At 40.6% G+C, this 19,561-nt stretch overlaps 1 protein-coding gene across 1 annotated transcript in view; it reads right to left on the reverse strand.

The window, feature by feature from the left end:
- LOC118109002 (copine-8) overlaps positions 1-19,256 on the reverse strand; it is a 71,151-nt gene extending 51,895 nt beyond the window's left edge. The window contains exons 1-2 of the mRNA XM_035155781.2: positions 19,030-19,256; positions 4,098-4,138 (exon numbers count right to left, since the gene is read on the reverse strand). Of these exons, the coding sequence (XP_035011672.1) occupies positions 4,098-4,138; positions 19,030-19,112 (124 nt within the window). The 5' untranslated portion in view covers positions 19,113-19,256. The remainder of the gene's footprint in view (positions 1-4,097; positions 4,139-19,029) is intronic.
- Positions 19,257-19,561: the final 305 nt, after the last annotated feature.

Raw genomic sequence — 19,561 nt, forward strand, 5'->3', positions numbered from 1 at the left:
AGAAAGGCAGGGGAACCTCTTTTCCAAGACTACAACTTCCACCTCTGTCAGCCCTTGTTTTTGTCTATGTGGTTGCACAAAAGCGCTAAAAAAAGGAGAGAAGAGAGAGAGAGAAAAAAAACAGCTCGATGGGCCTTTTAGCTCGTGTCGAGTGAGTGCTATAAGTACTGTAACCACTAAGATGGTCTGCCTGGCTGGTGGACCACCCATGGGGACCCACAACATGCTGGGGGAGCTGGCAGCTCAGTGGTCACACACTGTCATTGGCCCAGAGTCATTTAATAACATAGACTCATATCACACACTATACTTTCAGTAATAATTGTCTTATTGTTTCTTATATTTTATTATGCTATTGTATATTATATCAATAGATTATTACTAGTTATGCATTCATGTAAAAGTAGGATTTTACTTTAATTGTTGGTTTTGGTGGAGCTCTTTTCAACTATTTTGTATCTAAATGCAACTAATGATCATTTTATTATGAATTAATGTGCTTCTGATTTTCTCCATTAATCCATGGATTAATAGGCTTGCACAAATTCTGAAAATAGAAAGAATGGTGTTTCAAGTTTAATGTCATTACTTCCATGTTACTTACTCCTATAATCATGATCATTACTGCTTCTTTTGCCACTTAAGTACACGTTTACTGCCTCCCGCTACTTATTTTATTTTCATTTCTATTGCTAATTCTATAAGGCACTGGTTCTGAATTTACTCCATATACACTTTATATTTTTAGTTGAACTTATAAAACACTATTGTTTTATTATATTGTACTCTAGTATATTTTACTGTGTGTGTGTGTGTGTGTGTGTGTGTGTGTGTGTGTGTGTGTGTGTGTGTGTGTGTGTGTGTGTGTGTGTGTGTGTTTCTTTATGGGTTCATATCTGGGTCAGTGTGTATCTGTTTGTTAGTCCAACGTTAACGAAATGGACAGACAGCACAGGTGTAGCAGAGATCCGTGATGTGGAAAATAATTTCGATGGCGTGATGTCGACATATGGCACTAAGGTGAAATGTGAATGCTATCAGATTTGACCGTCTTCACACATGTCTGTCACATGGCAATTTACACGCCCCATGTTCATTTGTTATTCACTTCATAGAGAGTTCTGTGTGTGAGTTGTGAAGAAAAACACTTGACACAAGAGGTTATGCATAATGCACAATGGTACATCATGCTTGGTTAGTTGGTCATCGCTTTTTTCACTGTTTCCTGTTGTAGCGAGTGTGGTGAATGATTTCCTGCTCAATCTTTGATGTTAATTTAATTCAATTGTCCACATGACTGGTGTCAAGCAAAAAATTGCAGGGCTGAAGCTCAACCCTGCAGTGAAAGCAGTTTTTCTGAAAGATTACATGCTCTCTTACACCCATGGAAAAAAACTATAAGATACACAAAACCAACTCTCTTAAGAGCTACTGACAAAAACAGAACCTGAGTTGATCTTTTGACATCTGATTATGAAGGCAGCACTTTCCACTGCAGTGACAAGCATTATCATTAATTACAGCTTTAAGTAATTGTAAATTTATGCCTGAGTTTATGTATGAGCTACCACCAACTGATGAAAGGACTATTTTAAAGGAATGGACTCATTAACGGTCGTGATTGTGAGTGAATATAATCAGCCGGTTCTATCTGATGAATTCCTGTTTTTTTCCCCCAAAACTGACATATCATCTATGAGAATGAAGCTCATGTAGAGACCAGATACACAATGTTGTTAATAAGATTTTGTAGAAAACTGATGTTCTAATTTTTCTGACGCACAGCCGTGTTTAAAATGCCCCCCTTTTTTTCAATGCAAACACAAAGAGCAAAATACCCTACATCTGGTATGGCGGCAGAAGTCTTCAAACTTGCCGTGTTTTGTCAGACTGTCAGTCTGGATGTTATATATGCTGTGTTGTGGATGATGTGCAGCGGGCAGGGGCTCAGCTGGTTGAATATACAGTCATCCTTTAATCCTGCCATGAAGCATCGGATGACACATGGTCTCTGCATTATTGTGCGGGGGCGAAAGTGATATTTCAATCATCGCCCATAAATAGCGATGCATCCCTGCATCAGAACAGTGCACTTTCAACTCTTCCTATTCATCGTGCTGATAATGAGGGCAGGAGCTACAACCATTTCTGTGTGGAATGTAGGAGATAGTGACAGTAAATACTGTGATAATGATAACTGTCTGCGTAATGACCTTCTCCAATCTCCTGAAGCACACTGATCAAAGCACATCCTGGTTCATGCCTCACAGGAACAATGGATACAATGCACACACGTATAAGCACACACACATAAACACACACAAACATACAGACAACAGAAACACTGGATTGTCCAGCTTTATAAGCTAATATGAATATGGTACGTGAGCCTGCCCGAGGCCTTGGCTGTGTGCACTTTTTGCGTGTGTGTGGCTCTGCTGAGGCGATCTAATGCTGTGTGACTGGGGCCAGTGCTGTCAGCAGAGCAGAGACATGGACGCAACACAAGTGCCTCCTTGCATAAATGTTGGGGCGGGCAGGGATGCTCATCCTCCTCTCCCACCGTCTGACACTCAAAGGTTCAATCCACATTTCGTGGAGCTAATCAATTATGGGTTCACACACAATCACCAACCCTAAAAAACCGCTGTACAGCAGCCAGGTGGCAAGGCGCTCTATATTGAGTGAATAAAGCAAGGTGATGCTGAAAACAATGGCATGCTGGCCAAACCCTGGATAAATAGAGATAAAAATAAAAAACAAACATAATTATATTCTCAAATGATTTCAGCATAACTCAGAGTGTTTTCCTCTCGTCAAGTATTTTTAGAGAAATGTCACAGACTGTTACAGAAAACAAAGCAGGAGGGACTTTAAAATTCAAGTATGTGAGTAAAAGAGGATCTCTTCTCAGCATTTAATCAGGCTGGGTTTTCTTTTCCATTTTCAACTAAAGGGCTAATGGGCAAATGTTTTTTTCATTTTTATAAAATCAAAAAAAAACTCCAATCCCAAATGCTGTCAAAACACAAACAGCCACAGAAGAAAGAAAATCAAAAGCTACATAGGAAAGAATAATAATCCAAGGTTCAGATTAGATGATGTTAATTTTGGAGATGGTCACTGTGTCACGTGATGATGAATCACAGTGTCTTAAATTCTTGCGGTGACTTGCAATCAAACCAATCATAGCTTGCTGTCTGTCACTCATGGGATTGTGAAGGTAAGACTGATGGGACTTATTCGGGACAATACTCCTGACCCATGGGTGTTAGTTAGATTTAATTACAGGTTTACTGAGATATGTGTCATTTCTCCTTCACTTCTCCATGTACACAACTATTTTTATTGTCAGTATATTGTGAGTTTATTATCTGGCTGATATTATGTTTTCTGATCCTGGCAAATAAAAAAAGATAATAGATTATAAATATGTTCAAACCGCACCGGTTTAGGCACATGACAGTTTTCAAGGTTTGATACCTAGAACTGATGATTATATGGCATCTCAACTCAAAGCCATTCTCTAAATGAGAAAATGTCATCAGTCCAAACACTTCTCTATCCATGCAAATTACTGTTAGATTGCAGACTGGGCCTTTAAAAACCACTGGACCAGTTACCAAATTGAACCCCTGCTGTCAAGGGAGTGGGAAGTGTGTATGTGCGAATGTGTGTATTGGTGCGTGTGTGTGTGTCCTTTAATATGTAGGCGGGAAGTGCTGGTTTGTGTATGAGGAGGATCTGGCTCCCCTCACTCACATTGGGAGCTGAGAACAGTGACGAATACGACCCCTGACATATGCAAATGTCTACTGATTCACACTAACAAGGAAGATCGCACATGTGCATGTGTGTGTGTCCGTGTGTTTCTTCAGTAAAAAAATGCCTGAATGCAGCGAATGTTTGTCTGCAGACTTTTAAGGACCAGAAATACATGTGAATGTGGGTTTGTGCATATACATGTTTGTTTGGCTTGCTAGGAGCGGCTGTATGTGTTCATATGTGTGTGTGTGTGTGTGTGTGTGTGTGTGTGTGTGTGTGTGTGTGCGTGCGTGTGTGTGTGTGTGTGTCTGTGTGATAGGAGGCGAGCTTACTTGGATCAGACTTGGAGAATGTGTCTCTGTCCAGGAGATTTCTGCAAAAAACAAGGGGACACATTGACATAAAAAATTTGATTCCCACTTCAACAAAGAAAGTTATTACATAAAAAACCTGAGCATATAATTAACTCCCTTACTGCCCCCACAACATGTTTACCCATACTCCTCATCCAAATTGATTAAGAGAAGTTGTTTCTTCAAGTCATTGGGGCAGCAATATTAAACAGGGGCCCATTTATATTTTAAATGTACAGAGAAAACAGCAGACGGAGGACCTATTTTTCACTTTTTTGCACTCCCTGGGTGCCAGCAACAACAGTGGAAGCTGCCATGAAATTTACATGACACTCGGGTCCTCCCTCTCTGCATGGGGAGGGATAAATGCACAGAAGTGCCCCACTGCAGAGCAGATGCTCAGCGCCACCGAGGCACTCCACGGTTAAACAGCTCTGAAGGAATTAAATATGCACACAAAGATGACAAGTTACAGCTGCCTGAGACCTGAGGAGAAAAAAAAGCGAGGAGCGGCTCGGGCTCAGAAAAGGGAGACCCGGCCAGTTGCGTCACCAGTGGTGGGCCTTTGTGGTTTTCATTCTGTGTCAATTGTTTACAGTGTCCAGGTCTCAGGGGGAGGTAGCCAGAAGGACAGGGACGAGTCTGACAACACCCAAAGGACCAGAAGTGAACCTTCACTCACCCAGCTTGTACTCCTACATTAAAACTCCACAAAGCTTTCACAGAGCTACAACCCAGAGAGACCAGATAATATGAGAGGCTTGGTCTTTGAGAAGAGTGGGACACTTTATCCTAAAAACTATTAATTTATGGCTCCTGTTTATACCACATCAGAAGGTAATACAAACATAAACTTGAACCTGTTCTGGATCATAGCAGCAGGCATTTCTAAACAAAAAATCCTATCCACAATATGACTTTTGATCTTTCGTCCTAATTCTGAAATGTGATGTTAAGAATATGGACTATCTCTTTGTAAACGACTCTCCAAATCTACAGTTTGGCTCATACCTCACATTTCAAATTAAACTAACCTGACTTTTACTGCAGATATGATCACTCGGTCATAATTGGACCAAAATAGTCACATGGCTCATGCAGTTGAACGACAATAAAATAGGACTGTTGTGTTTTTCAAAACATGCAGCTTGTTCTAGCTGGATAACACAAATATTATTTGTGTGTCATGGTTTCAGAATCATTCCAGAAAAAGAGATGTTTGGAAACAATGACGCAGTCGTCAATAATTGGTTCATATCAGTCACAACCCATGACTCAGTAACATCATCCTCATTACAATTCTTTTCATCGTTGTTGTTTCTCGTTTGTAGTATTTCTGTAACTAAGCAACCAACTGCAGATTAGACAATCCACTTCCTGTTTACAATGTTATTATTACTGATATGAAGCTAAAACGCTCTTGTGAACTGAGGTCTCTTTTTAAAAACAGTTCTGAAACTAAAGTGTATGGATATACAGTAGCCTTACACTGCTACCAAGCATACTGATGGAACATGAATAAATTCGACACTTGACAGTTTGAAGGTGATTTTTTTAGAATCCATTGTAACTGACCTGGAGTAAACCTCAGCCATTACTCTCCATGTAATAAGAAACCTAAACATTTCACAGCCACTTTTAAAGCCTTCAGGCTGTGATTCTTACAAGAGACTGTGTGTTGAGTTTTACTTTAAGCTGTAATAACCACAGAAGCATGACTTTGTCCATATTGTGCACAGAGAGAGAGACCGGGGGCAGAGTGGGATGAGGCTGCCTGCTATCATGCTGGCTGCAGGGCGAGCACTCTGTCACCCATCCTGTCCTGTATGACAAGAGGCGAGTGTCTGGAATCTGTTGATGGCTAGTGATGTATCTAGATCAGGCACTAGTGTTGTCCTGATCCCAGTGTGGCCCAGATGGTGAAACACCACGCTCTGCTGCCTCGCTGTCGGGGCACACCCACTGGCCCTACCCCAGCTCTGAAACCCTGAATAAATGATAATAAGCGATGGTGTAGTCATATCGGGGCTGCGTTTGATGACTGGCGGAAAGTCGGAGAGATTGTGTAGGAGTGAGAAGTGGGCGACTACACCTGCCAAATGTGATACATGTCCAATAAATAGAAATACTGTTCCCTGATGGCTCCCAGAGGAGTGTGAGAGGAGGCAGGGAACAAGATGCGGTGAAGACAAGAGGAGGAAAAAAGTAAGTGTATAAAAGACAGCACGCAACTGTACGTTTGTTTGCAGGCAGAAGTGCACACACTCATATGGATATGGTAACTGCCCCCTGATTCATGTGCACTTGAGGGCTTCCACCTGGCCCTGATAGAGACAGGCGACTCTTTAAAAAGCCCTTTCCACCGCGGGCAGCCCAGGAAACGTCTGGAGCGGTCCGAGCAGAGAGCCTCGTGGTTCATCAAACATTTATGAGAGCGGTCCCTCCTCGACACCAGAATTACATTTGAAATCCCACCAGTTACGTCACACATGCCGAAACATGGCAGCAGGAGCTTTAAATACCTGTCGGTGTGGGAGGGGGAGGGGAGAGGAGAAAGGGGGGGGTTCTCTTGAAAAAAAACAAGAGAACACTGAATATGCTTGCTGTCCATAGGTCATGAAACGACGATTGCCACTGTGTATATTCATTTACAGTTCTGCTATATCTTGCATGTTACTTTATTTCCATCACTTATGTTCATCCTCAGCAACAGTTCCTACTCACCCTCATGTTTCTCAAAGACAGAGAGCTGGTGGTCACTACCATTGAGTAACCTCATGCAAGTCCGCTTGACGTTTAGCCCCACCAGCCATAGTGCAGGTAAGCTTACTGTCAGTGCAGTGGCCTTCCTCTGTGGAGCAATAAACTAGCTAATTAACAACAACACAAGCTGGGCCTGCTGGGAGGATAACAGCAGATCAATAAGGTCAATTGAGTCGGAAGAAGACTGTGAGCTGCTCCGATCAATCCACCTCTGAAGCACCTGAGACCCTCTCTGAACTCCCAATGATTTTTCCCAGATTATCTGTGAGTGTTTGTGTTCAACTACAAAGTGATGTGTCTTCAATAATGAACTCAATGAATCCTACTTTATTGAAGGAAAGTGACAGAATCAGCAACACACAAACATTTCACAACAGAAATACAGTATGACTCCAGTATGGCTTCAGCAGTCTTCTACATTAAGACCACTGACAATGTTTTAGACCTTGTCTACTCTACTGTCGATACCTTTTGAACAGATATTTTCCCCTCTGTAAAAACATGCTAACCAATTGTAGAGAAACTGGTATATGGCCGCCATTGTTGATGTCGTAGTTTCCCAAATGCATTGTTATGTACACATGAATACACAGAAAAATAAACATTTTTTACATTATCCTTTGGAAGGCATTTGGAAAAATATCAGTTTGATTGACTTAAAACTGTGTTTGCATGTAAACAAGAGGCCCAAACGCAGAGGAAGACATTTGTTTTGCAAAATATCCGCTCTTGCTTTACATGGGGGCGTGCAAGACTAGCTGCTAGGCATCCAGATGTCGCATGACATATCAGTAATTACCCTATCACATCACGATTATTCAGAAGTACTAGCCAAACTTTAAGAGCAGTGTTTTCTATGGGGAAAGGAGCTCGTCATATTTTGTAAAAAAAAAAAAAAAGAATGCTTCACATCGTTGTTGGGCTTCAGTAAATATATTGTCAACAAAGTGAACACTAAAGGTGCACAGGCCCTGTCATCCAAGCTCCAGTGCAGCCAGATCAAATGTATCAATTTAAGAACAGAAAAAAATCCCACTCTTTTTAACCATACTTACATATAACAAAACTACATAATATATATTAGCTGGAAAGAATAACAGATGCTGACTTTAAATACTGTATCTTCAATGAATTTACTATTAACACTGAAATTCTAAATATTACTCATTACACACATATTGAGCTTAAAACACAGAATCTAAATGAAAATGTCATATTGTGCTGGGCAGAAATCCCTGGACTCTAATGGACATGTTGGCTTCAAAGCTGTCGACAGTAATCCCAGCAGTGGAGGAAAGTAGCTAGAAGGTGGCAGCGGTGAGTCTCAGTAGCTGCCCGGTGCCTCATTAAGGCTAAATGACTGCTTCAAATACTTAATAATGCAGCCTGCAGCAGGCCCAATTGATCCGTTGGTTTTGTGGTCTTTGTTCAGTTCCATCTAAACTGTGCCATATTGGTAGAACAAGAACCAATACACTTAAGAGGAAAGCTGCAAGGTGCTGCAATACTGAGAGAGCAAACAGGAGTGTCTGCCCAGTAGCTTTTCATTAACATAGATGGAACCTGAAGTTGAACTTGTTTAGTTTTTGTTATTAGCAAATAATAATCTGTTGGAAATGTATGAGAAGTTATACACGGATAAAAAAGGTTTATTAGATTCAGTGGAAACCGCCTATACGGATCATCATTACATTCATTATTACATTGGTCAGCCTCTTACATGGCTCGAAAAGCTTGTTACACAAATGCTCAATTTCTTATATAATTCATATATGTTTTTCATTGTATGTAAAGCAGTTTAAACTGCATTTCTTGAATGAAAGGTGCAATACAGATAAAGTTTAATGCTATTTATTATTATTATTATATATTAATCAAGCTGTCTGCTTACAGTGTTCAGTTTAGGTCTTTTCATACATGACGACATACAGTGCATTCGGAACATTTTTGGACCCTTTCTAGTTTTCCACATTTTGTTATGTTTCAGAACTCATCTTAAAATGGATTTAACAGATTTTTACGAGGATATAAGGGCTCACAGTTGATGGTATATGTCAGAGGGAAAGCCATGAGGTCGAGAGAATTGTCTGTAGATCTGCGACACAGGATTGTGTCATGACACAGATCTAAGGAAGGATACAAGAACATTTCTGCAGCATTGAAAGTGCCCACGAGTACGGTAGCCTCCATCATTCTCAAATGGAAGGGATTTGGAACACGGTGGTGGCAGCATCATGCTGTGTGGATGCTTTTCCGAGACAGGGACTGGGAGACTAGTCAGGATAGAGGGAAAGATGGATGCAGAAAAATATAGAGCAATCCTGACTGAAAACCTTTTCTAGAGTGCTCTGGATCTCAGGCTGGGGTGAAGGTTTACATTTTAACGAAACAAAAACCCGAAGCAACCAGCCAAGAAAACGCAGGAGTGGCTCTGTCAAAGTCCTGTGGCCCAGCCAGAGTCCAGACATGAACCCAATATCCGTCCTGAAAATGGCTGTGCACGGACACTCCCCATCCAACCTGGTTGAGCTTGAACGATTCTGCCAAGAAGAATGGGAGAAACTTCCAAAAGAAAGGTGTGCCAAGCTTGTAGGATGATTCCCAAGAAGACCTGAGGCTGTCATTGCTGCCAATTGTACTTTAGCCAAGTACTATTTGAAGGGTATGAATAGTCTTTTATTTTTTATAAATTTACAAAACACTCCAAAAACTTGTTTTTGCTTTGTCATTGTGGAGAGCTGTGTGTAGATTGATGAGAAAGAAAATGAATTGAATTCATTTCAAGATGAGTCTGAAACATAATGAAATGTGGAAAACTTGAAAGGGTCTGAAAACTCACTGTAACTCGCACTGTATGTAAAATGAAAATGAAATCTGATGTAGCTGCCATTAGACTCTCTTAACCTAACATAAGTTCACTGTATGTGACTGTGAGTGTGCAAGCATGTGCACTTGCCGTTTTGGAACTACTTAAAAGTCGTCCCCATTCTCTCACAGCAGCAGATATGATACAGTAGTGGGGTGTGATGCTTTCACCCTGACCATTCAGATTTGATGCATGAGAGGAATACATACAACTTGAGATGGTATTCTACATGAGAGATAAGGAGATATTCAAATTCAGAGTGACGTGGTCACACTGTCAACAGGATCACAAAAGAAAAAAAAATTGGTTTAGCAACACTCCCAGCAACACACGACATAAGTCATCCAATCAAATCTGCCACATTTTAGATAAATGGTTGTGATTGGTGCAGCCAGTTTCAGGATGGATGTAAATCAGTTTGAACCAAAGCGGGGGTTAGACCAAGGTTGCTGATTGGTCTGGCTTCCAGGCTACATCCACTCTTAGAGCCCATCAGATATTGTCTGATGGTGAATTAGCGTATTGCTAATATTTAGGGGCTTCTTACAGCAGATACCCGGACCCTGTCTTCTGTTTGCTTATGTTGCTTATAGTCTGACAAGTTTCTTTCATCACACAAGTCAAATTTCTCTACAGATTTTGTACATTAACATTCAGAAACTGTCTCAAGACTCAAATCCATAAACTAATAGAAACAATCCGCAGACCAGGAGAAACAAAACCTTCATTAAAATTAAAAAGTTTTACAGTACAGTTTTGGGCAAATTAGCTCATGAGGTGAAATTGTAAGACACGTCAATTCAAGACTTGAATTGAGTGCTTTTGAAAATAATTACAGTGAAAAGAAAGAAAACAACAGACGAACGAGCACAATAAAGAAGCAGCACTGATAATAAATTACAGAAGAAAAAAGCTAGTGACACTAACTTGTGCAGAATGTAGATATATTAGAGTTACCGCTGCTGCTGTTATATGCTCATTTCTAATGTTTGCATTTAAATACATGTGGTGGGCTAAACAAGAATGATTTCAGTATTAAAATAAAACATAGTACGTTGTTGCTGTGTGTTATACAGTTGTCTGTGAAATTAATTATCCATTTTCTTCATTGTCACAATACACTTAGCAGCCACCATTAAGTCCACCAGCAATCCAATGCAATCCAATACAACTTCCAATAATGTTGACTTAGTGGACGCTGTCAAAGACTTGTTAATTCAATAGTTATTTTTAGCACTGAGATCATAGTGATTATGATGGTGTTGCACAATAGATTGTGCAGGTGTAAAGGGAACATATGTCATTGCAAATACACTGCAATATTTAGAACGTACACTTTAGTCCAAGACAAACTTAAAATACACTATGTGCAATAAACCATCACAGCAACACAAGAAGAAACAGAAAAAATCCCAAACTACAGGGTTTGTGTTTCCCCTGGCTGCTCAAGAATAAAATATATTGCTTTTGAATATGTGAATGAGCCCCAGAGCGGCCATACATGGTCATTAATTAATGAACAGTTTACACTGTTGGCAGCACAATGCAGCACTGGTCAGAGTCAACTGTAAGAGACGCATTAGAGACAAGAGAGATCATGAATGCCATCTGAGAAAATGGATGGATATTAGTTTTTAGAGCAATATAAAAATATGAACTGTAAAAGACTAAAAAGCTGATTCTGTCACCTTGCAGCAGCCACTAGAAAAAATCATGTGTTTTGCGGATTTAAGTTTCTGGGGAGCCACAATAGCACTTGGAGGCTACAGCGTCACACGAAGTGAAGCTGAATGTTCCCGAGAGAGCGTTGATAGCAGCCTGATGGTGTCTCCTAACATGACTGAAATTATTTATAGTTGAAATATAACATTTGGGTGCAAGATGGTTGAGAGGGAGGCACATTAGCCCAGATTGAACAAAATCTAGAGTTAAAAGTTCACATTTTTAAACATGATTATAGCATCTTTTAAATTTTTCTGGTGAGAAAGGTTTTTCCTCATATTTAATTAGACAATCCTGGGGGAAATAGGTGGGGTGCATGTGCTCTTTTCTGTCTAGTCTTATTCTATGGGCCTGAACATGTGGACTATTACATGGGTATTTTCTAGAGGTTAGAGGTTTTTGGCATTATGAACATCTTCAGAAATATGGATTTCATGGTAGTTTAGACATGAAAAAAAGAAGAAAGCTCTAGAAAGAAGACAAGACTATGTATGAGTGGAGGAAGCATCAGTGTGCCCTGTTTGGATCTGTTCGAATTGTTCCAGAGTGTCCAATATTCACTGACGTCAGAATCTATCATCTCTTAAACATAGTATTTACATATCATATTTTATTTGCAGTTTCATAAATTTTGTATTCAATTTTTAAATCTTAAAAACTGAGGAATTGTAGCCACTAAAAGGGTTGAAGCTAGAGAATTCTCAACTAATATCAGAGTTTTATTATTATTAAGATTAAAATCTATAATTTATAAATATTTGCTGGTTTTCATTATTGTAAGTTCAACATCTTTCCCACATCCTTTCCCCTCCTGTAGAATAAATAATTAATCAGTCAATTAAAATAATAATCAGCAGATTATATAAAAATTAAATCCAATGTTTGCTACCCTACTTAAAGGGGACATAGCATGCAAATTCCACTTTGTTAGTGCTTCTACAGGTTAATGTGGGTATCTGGCATGTCTACCAACCCAAAAACTCTGGGGAAAAAACACTCGCGCGTTTTGTTATAGTTCCTCTAAGTCAGAAACGTCATGCTTGAGCGACTCGATTGCGCTTCCTGGGTATTGTGTCGTAACAAGGAACTGGAAGTCTCCTACATGGTCTCAGCTGTGTGGAAGACTTCCGCAGTGTTCGACTCTACTGTACGCCGGGTTACAGTAGTTCCGCCGGGTACAGTAGTTACGCCGGGGTACACCGGACCTGGAGCAGCTGCGAGGCAGCGCAGCGCCGTTCTCAAGCGCGCAGCCGCCTGGCTGTTCACACGGGACGAGCATTTCTCCGCGCTGGTCAGCCCCATAGACTGTATATATAAGGTCAGCCCGCGATTCTGCTTTCTCCGCTTGTTGTTGTACCCGTTGAATGTCGGGGTTCGGGGGTAAATGATGGTCTTCATAGCCCCCCACCTCTCTTTCTCTCTCTGTCTGTCTGCTTGTGTGCTTGTAGTGGATGGGCAGAGGGGGACATTTAATTATGTGATTGGGAAAATTAAAACTCCAGGACAACAAGGGGAATACAAAGTATGGGATGCATATTTGATAATTTATATCATATAAAATATGTAATTTATATCGTTTAAAATCATGGGGGGAGAGGGGGGAGGGGGGAGCTGGCTCATTAGCATTTAAAGGAACAGGCACTCAAAACAGGTCGCTCTGTGGAGGGCTGTTTTATACAGGGTAAAAAGGGTGCTGTTTTAAATGATCCTTGTGGTATTTTGACCAAAGTATGTTACAGACATTTCATTAAGACCCCAAGGAACCATATCAACTTGTGGTAAAATGGGCATGCTATGTCCCCTTTAAAATTTATAGCATTCAATCACTAGTGCTAAAAATGACTCAACTCTGACCTTGTCAGGCTAAATGTATTTGCCTGACAAACCTTTGTACTATTGGAGTAATGTTGGTTGTGTGTGTACAGAGCTGAAACATTAAAAAAAACATGGACACAAGATCTTTCTGTCTCTTTCTTCACCTTCCTCATGGAAAGTGCAATATTGGCTGTGACACATCGACCGGCCTCTCAGCAGGTCATCGTCCGGCTCCAATAGAGCCACATAGCAACGCGTCGATTCTTCGATGGGATACACTTGCTACCTTTTGTGCCCAAAGGTCACAGCTATCTCTCCACTGTGGACCACGCAGATCAGTGGACAGCCGTGCCGACATGAATGCCGCCATCTTTGTGCCTAAACATTGGCAGACGACCGACCATCTGCAGGGTTCATTTGATTCTGCAGCTTCAAAGGCCTGCTCGGCTCGCTGTTTACTATCCATGCACAAAACTAACCTCCAATAAACTTTGTGTGTGTGTGTGTGTGTGTGTGTGTGTGTATAATCAAGGCCTTCTGATCAGTGGTGATCAGTCAGACAGCTGCTGTTGCTGGTGACGCAGACTGCATTTTCCTCTCACTCACGCACAATATTGGACTTGAGTTAATCAATCTGTCACTTCTTCTGCTTGACTACACACGTGATGAGTCTGGTGATGGTTTGGCCTTATTGAGTGAGGGAGGGCTTTCACTGAAAGGTGGGATTTATCTAGACTGAATGTTTCAATAGCTTTGCTGACATGCAGAGACACCAAAGTGGGAAAATCACACCGCCCACCAGCTCAGGGCTGGTAAATGTTGTGTTGGTGAAGACTGCTGAAGGTGTTGACTCTGCCTGAGCAAATGGCTGAAAAATGAAACCCACTTATGGTTCTGTTTAAAAATATAATCAAACTAAATGGTGGAGGAAAGAATGCATCTGTCAAATGGAGGAAACTATAGCTGTAATTTCATCTGTGGATGGACACATGAGCGCTGGTATTCAGGGTTATTGTCTTAACAAGACATGAATTTAGTGAAACTTTTACACCATGTATGAAACTTAGTCAGTTTTGTTAGCTGATCAATGGTTTAAGTCCTTTTTGAAGCAGACATTTTACATTTTACAGTTTCACCAACTCAATTATGAAAATTTGCTGCTTTGTGTCTCTGACACAATTTTAGTTCATACAAAACTGAAACTGAACTGACTTTAAATTGACTTGACCTAGTGCATGTCCTGTTGACCTATCAGGAAACGGAGGGAGTCAGAACAAGGCTATGCTAATTGGATAATGGGAGAAGCATTGTGTGCAAGTGGGTTCTACGTCGTAAATGACAGAATTAAACATAAGTTGCATCACAATCTCAAGCCAAATAGTGCAGTTATATGGATATAACACTGGCCACACATGTTTGAGTGACAGTTCACTATCTCTCGCAGTCATGTTTGTATCTTTTCAAACAAATGACATGATTTTAATTTGGGTTGAAACAGCTCTGATGTGCTGCCAACATTTTCATTTTCAGCTTCAGCATACTACGGTGATTCAGTATTACATTTCCACAAAGTGGGGGAATGCATAGAAAGGCTGGTTAAACAAAAAGAAACTGTGAAAATATAGCAGCAGAGACCAAGATACCCGGACTTTTGGACCATAGTTACATGCCATACAAGCCAGTAGCCAGTCAGATTTACCTTTAGCCTGAGTGTACCTTCAAATTCAGCTTGTATCGTTGATTACAAGGCCAAAACTGATAATGCTAAGGTGCACAACTGAAGTTATGTCCCTAACATCCGCATGTGGTCGCTAACACCTGCTAACATCTACTGGTAGTTGGTCATTTCATTTGTGCAGAAGACCTTCAAACGTATAAGGAATATTCACCATCTTGTCCTAAACCATACTCCAAACACTCTGAATACCAAATTTCCCATAATGCAAATTGGTTCTTTAATTAAAACAACACATAAGTGTGAATATAATCACTGAGTGAATAGTTAATTGTGTACACATAGCTAAATTGGCATAGTTTAATTCTACAATCCTGTGGATAAAATATAACAAACACATTTGGGTATCAGCTTGACAGCAGCAAGATTAACATGAATACTCAATGTGGTTGGTTTTAGCTGTGTGTCAATAAACTGGCAACTGATTCAAACATTGATTTTAGTGATTTGGTCGAGCTGTTCCATTAAGACATTTCAGGGAAGGTTAAGATCCACAATACTAGTTGTCAAGTTGAAATAAAGGCACAGCACTTAACTCATCCTTTTTGTCAGAGGTGTCATTTTGTCGATCCCAGGTTAAACTGTACAAAAGGACTGTCTATGGTGTTTCCTACTGACAGACACCATTCATCTTATAGGCCTTCTCTTGGCATGTGTATTGTTAAGTGCCCGAGGACAAGCAGGGTTGCATTTGGTTCCATTTTAAACAGTTGACCAGCGCTCAGTGGCAGATGGGACCCTATAAGTGGTGTTGTTGATCACGCCAACAAGGCATTAACACGGAAACAACTGATTATCCAGTTCAGGTTCTGCCTGATGAGTCAAGAATCACTGAACTTTGAATAAACAGATGAACAGCTCTTTGTGCAGCAGCAGGGGTTAGGCTTCTGGGTTCTGTGGACCGAGTCCTGCAGCTGCTCTTTACTCGCTGCAGCTCAATAACTGGAAGTCACTTTTAAATATTCAGAAAGAAAGCTGCAACCAGCATCACCACAGGCAGAACAAACAGCCCATTCCAAACAGGCAGGTTCACAATGGACACTGCACTACTTGCTTAATAATCCTAAGACTCAAGACTCCATATCACCCATTAAAGAAACAGAGCAATTTAATACTAAACTCCATCTGTTTTCTGTAATTATTTATTTCCTTTCGAGGTAACATGGGCTAGAGCCAAGGTTGTGCAATATGACCACATCTCATATCTCAGTAGAGGTCATTTCATATCCACATTACAGCTGTTACCTCCTTCCATCTTCATGATTCTTTGCCGTATGGTGCAGTGCCACAGGCAAACGCCTCTTGCAGTGTCTGCGTTTGAACCATTATTCTATCATCACACAACATTGTCATATCGCACAGCCCTGGCCAGAGCTCATACTTAGTGTTTGCATGTGTAAGCATTGGGTGTGTTTGCATTTTGTAAGAAAACAAAGATGAACTATGACCCTAGAAGATCTTTCCTTTTTTGAAGTCATAATTTTAAAAGAACGATTATTTTCTAAAGATAGCGGCTTCCTCATTTTGGAAGATAAATCACAGGCTTTGATCTCTAAATCATTAAGGTCATTACCAGGCAGATTCCTTTTGTCAAGCCATTATCAGGCTTTTATGTTAGAGCGACATGAAACAGCAACAAAAGCTCAGTTCCATGCATCAGCTGCCGGATTTTAAGGTCAGAGGAAACATAATTCAGTCCAAAGTCTTTGTTCTTCTGTTCATTATATGTCTTTAAAAGGATTTACAAGAATAATGTGAAATAAATAATTATTCATTAAGTAAAAGAATATTTACTCCAACCCAATAGGGCTAAACAAAAATGACAATATTTATGACTAGTATTAAATACCCTTACATTAATAATATCCTATTATATATATTATGATAATGTTTTCTAACATTATAATATCAATGATATTTGGGAACTACAGTTGCTTTAGAACTAAAATTATTAGTTGATTCATTGATTTATCGAAAATACTTTTTTTTTGTGCCCCTCAAATGTGAGGATGAGATTCCTGCTTTTCTTTGTCTAATATCAAAAATAACAATAATAATTTGAATTTAAAACCTTGAATATTGAGGAGTTGTGATGGACATTTTGATTTCTGACCCACAAAACTTGAAAATTATCAGATGGATAAAGTGTGATGGAAAAATAGGATGGTTTTACAGTGCAGTGAACAATTTACTGTGATGCAGCTATTACCAGAAAAGACAGATTACTACCTACTCTACATTAAAATATAAAGAGCTCAGATATCATTGTTGGTATTACACTGGTGGATGATGGGTCAAGGAGACTCCTGAATAATTAAGTGAAGAAACATTATGAGTGCAGATGCCTCCATTGGATGTTTGATATTTAAAGCTGCGACTAATAAATCATTTTCGTAACCACTAATGGACCACCTCATCATCATTGGTCCAAAATAAGAAATCCTTAGCCATTGCTGTTCCTTGTTCATATATTTTCTGCAACTAGGCAACCAACTGCAGAGAAGATGATCTACTGTTTGTTTACACTGGCACATGCACGACCAGTGTACATGGATGGTCATGTGATATGCGTTTTCTGGTGTAGGGTCGACAGAGTTTATTTCTGATAAAGAGCTGAACCGCTCGTCTGGAAGGAAATCCGAATTGTATAAGAGGACGTCTATTGATGAAGACCACTGGATACTATTTAAAGCTCTAGAACAGTTACTATGGAAGAGTGAACCTCCAACTTCCATCGACATTTTTAAAAAGCACAACGCTTAATTTGATTTTCACTTTGAAAACGTGACTTTAACGACTAATTAATAATGAGACATAATCAGTCAACTCACAATGCAAATAAAGTAAAATCCATATTATGGCTAATCCCGCTCACTGCATCAACTAAAACAAACATTTCTGTTTCCCTCTCCACCTCCATCATCAAAACACAGAATGGGGGGATATCTGTCGGAGGAATAGCAGTCACCCCTCCAGAGAGCTGCAGAATGTATGTTACATGCTAAAACAGTTAATCAAATAATCAAGTCAATTAACAGCAAGTTAATCAGAAAAACAATTCCCAATACATTCCCTTGTTCCAGCTTCACTTATCTGCTTGTCTTTGTCTTTTGTGATCATATCACCAATATGTACATCCATACTCTTGGTGTGGTTCCTTTTATTGTGACGTTTTGTTGAGCAAACAATTTACCAGTATGGAAAGATAATCAGCTGATTAATGAATATTAACACATATTTTCTTTGCAGGAGGCTGAATAATGTGCATGCACAGAAGACGACAAATATGTGAGTTGATGGAAGATAGAATGGGGAAAATACAGGTATTTCCTTTACAATTAAATATAAAGAAGCATGAAATCCTCACAATGGAGAAGCTGATTGGTGTCTTCCATTGAGGACTGCCTGTAAAATACAGCCTGATTAACCAACAAACGGGATAAATTGTCTGTGTGGCTGCTTTAAGATAGCTGCTGCTGTAGTAAAACTGAAGCACACCGACTGCTCATGCACATTTCATCCAGTCTCTGCACACAATCCTCAGAAAGAAGCATGAACATATGAAATATATAAACAAAGTCTGTCTCAGAGAGGAAAGTGACTATTTCCAGTCATAAGAAAACCCTACATCCCCACAGCTCTCACTTGTGTCAGAGTTGGGAGACTTGGCAACTCTGACCTCCGTCAGGAGATCACCCAGAGCCACAGTGCTGCCAACAGACGCACCAAATCCAGCTGCATTTCCCTGCACGTCTCCACCTCAGTCCCTAAATCACCATCAAGCCTCCACAGACACACAGATGAGAGGGACCCCCACGAATGATGCGGCTCATGTTACATCCAATGACACTAATAAAAGCGTCCATCTGGTGCGTAAGCATCCATCCTTACAGCCACAGTGAAACAACAGTTCCTCTGTCAATCAGCAGGATCCTGTGGATACTTTGCCTCTCACCAACACCTCCGCGCTGAGCCCACACTGAAGTGAGGCAGCAGCACTTTCTACTCACCTACAAGACACCGTGAGTTCAACTTTGGTGGCAGGTATGGCAGCGGTGAACGGGTCCGCGTCCCCAATGCACGCCATGTTCATCAGTCGATCACAAAGCGCCCCGGATCCAGCGCCCTGACGGCGGCATGAGAGGAGCCGACAGCAGCGGAAAGGATGGATGAATGAACGGGAAGCCTCGCGTGGAGAGGGAGAGAGAGACGAGCACGACGAGCCTCCTGATGTCTGAGAGAGAGAGACAGGCAGGGAGAGACTGAGAGAGAGAGAGAGAGAGAACCGAGCAGGAGCTGCAGGGCGTCGGGGTCGCGCGCGCCTCTCTGTGCGCCTCAGTGCTCCTGAGGAGAGAGAGAGAGAGAGAGAGAGAGAGAGAGAGAGAGAGAGAGAGAGAGAGAGAGAGAGAGAGACACACACACACTTATACACACAGCTTATGAATCTACTTTTAAAGAGCTAATAGCAAAGTAGTGTATCTCTGTATCCATAAGGAAACTTATTTTAACATGCTGTATTTTACCTCATTTAGTGTACCCTGT

Source organism: Hippoglossus stenolepis, chromosome 5, assembly GCF_022539355.2.
Source record: "Hippoglossus stenolepis isolate QCI-W04-F060 chromosome 5, HSTE1.2, whole genome shotgun sequence".
NCBI classification, from domain to species: domain Eukaryota; kingdom Metazoa; phylum Chordata; class Actinopteri; order Pleuronectiformes; family Pleuronectidae; genus Hippoglossus; species Hippoglossus stenolepis.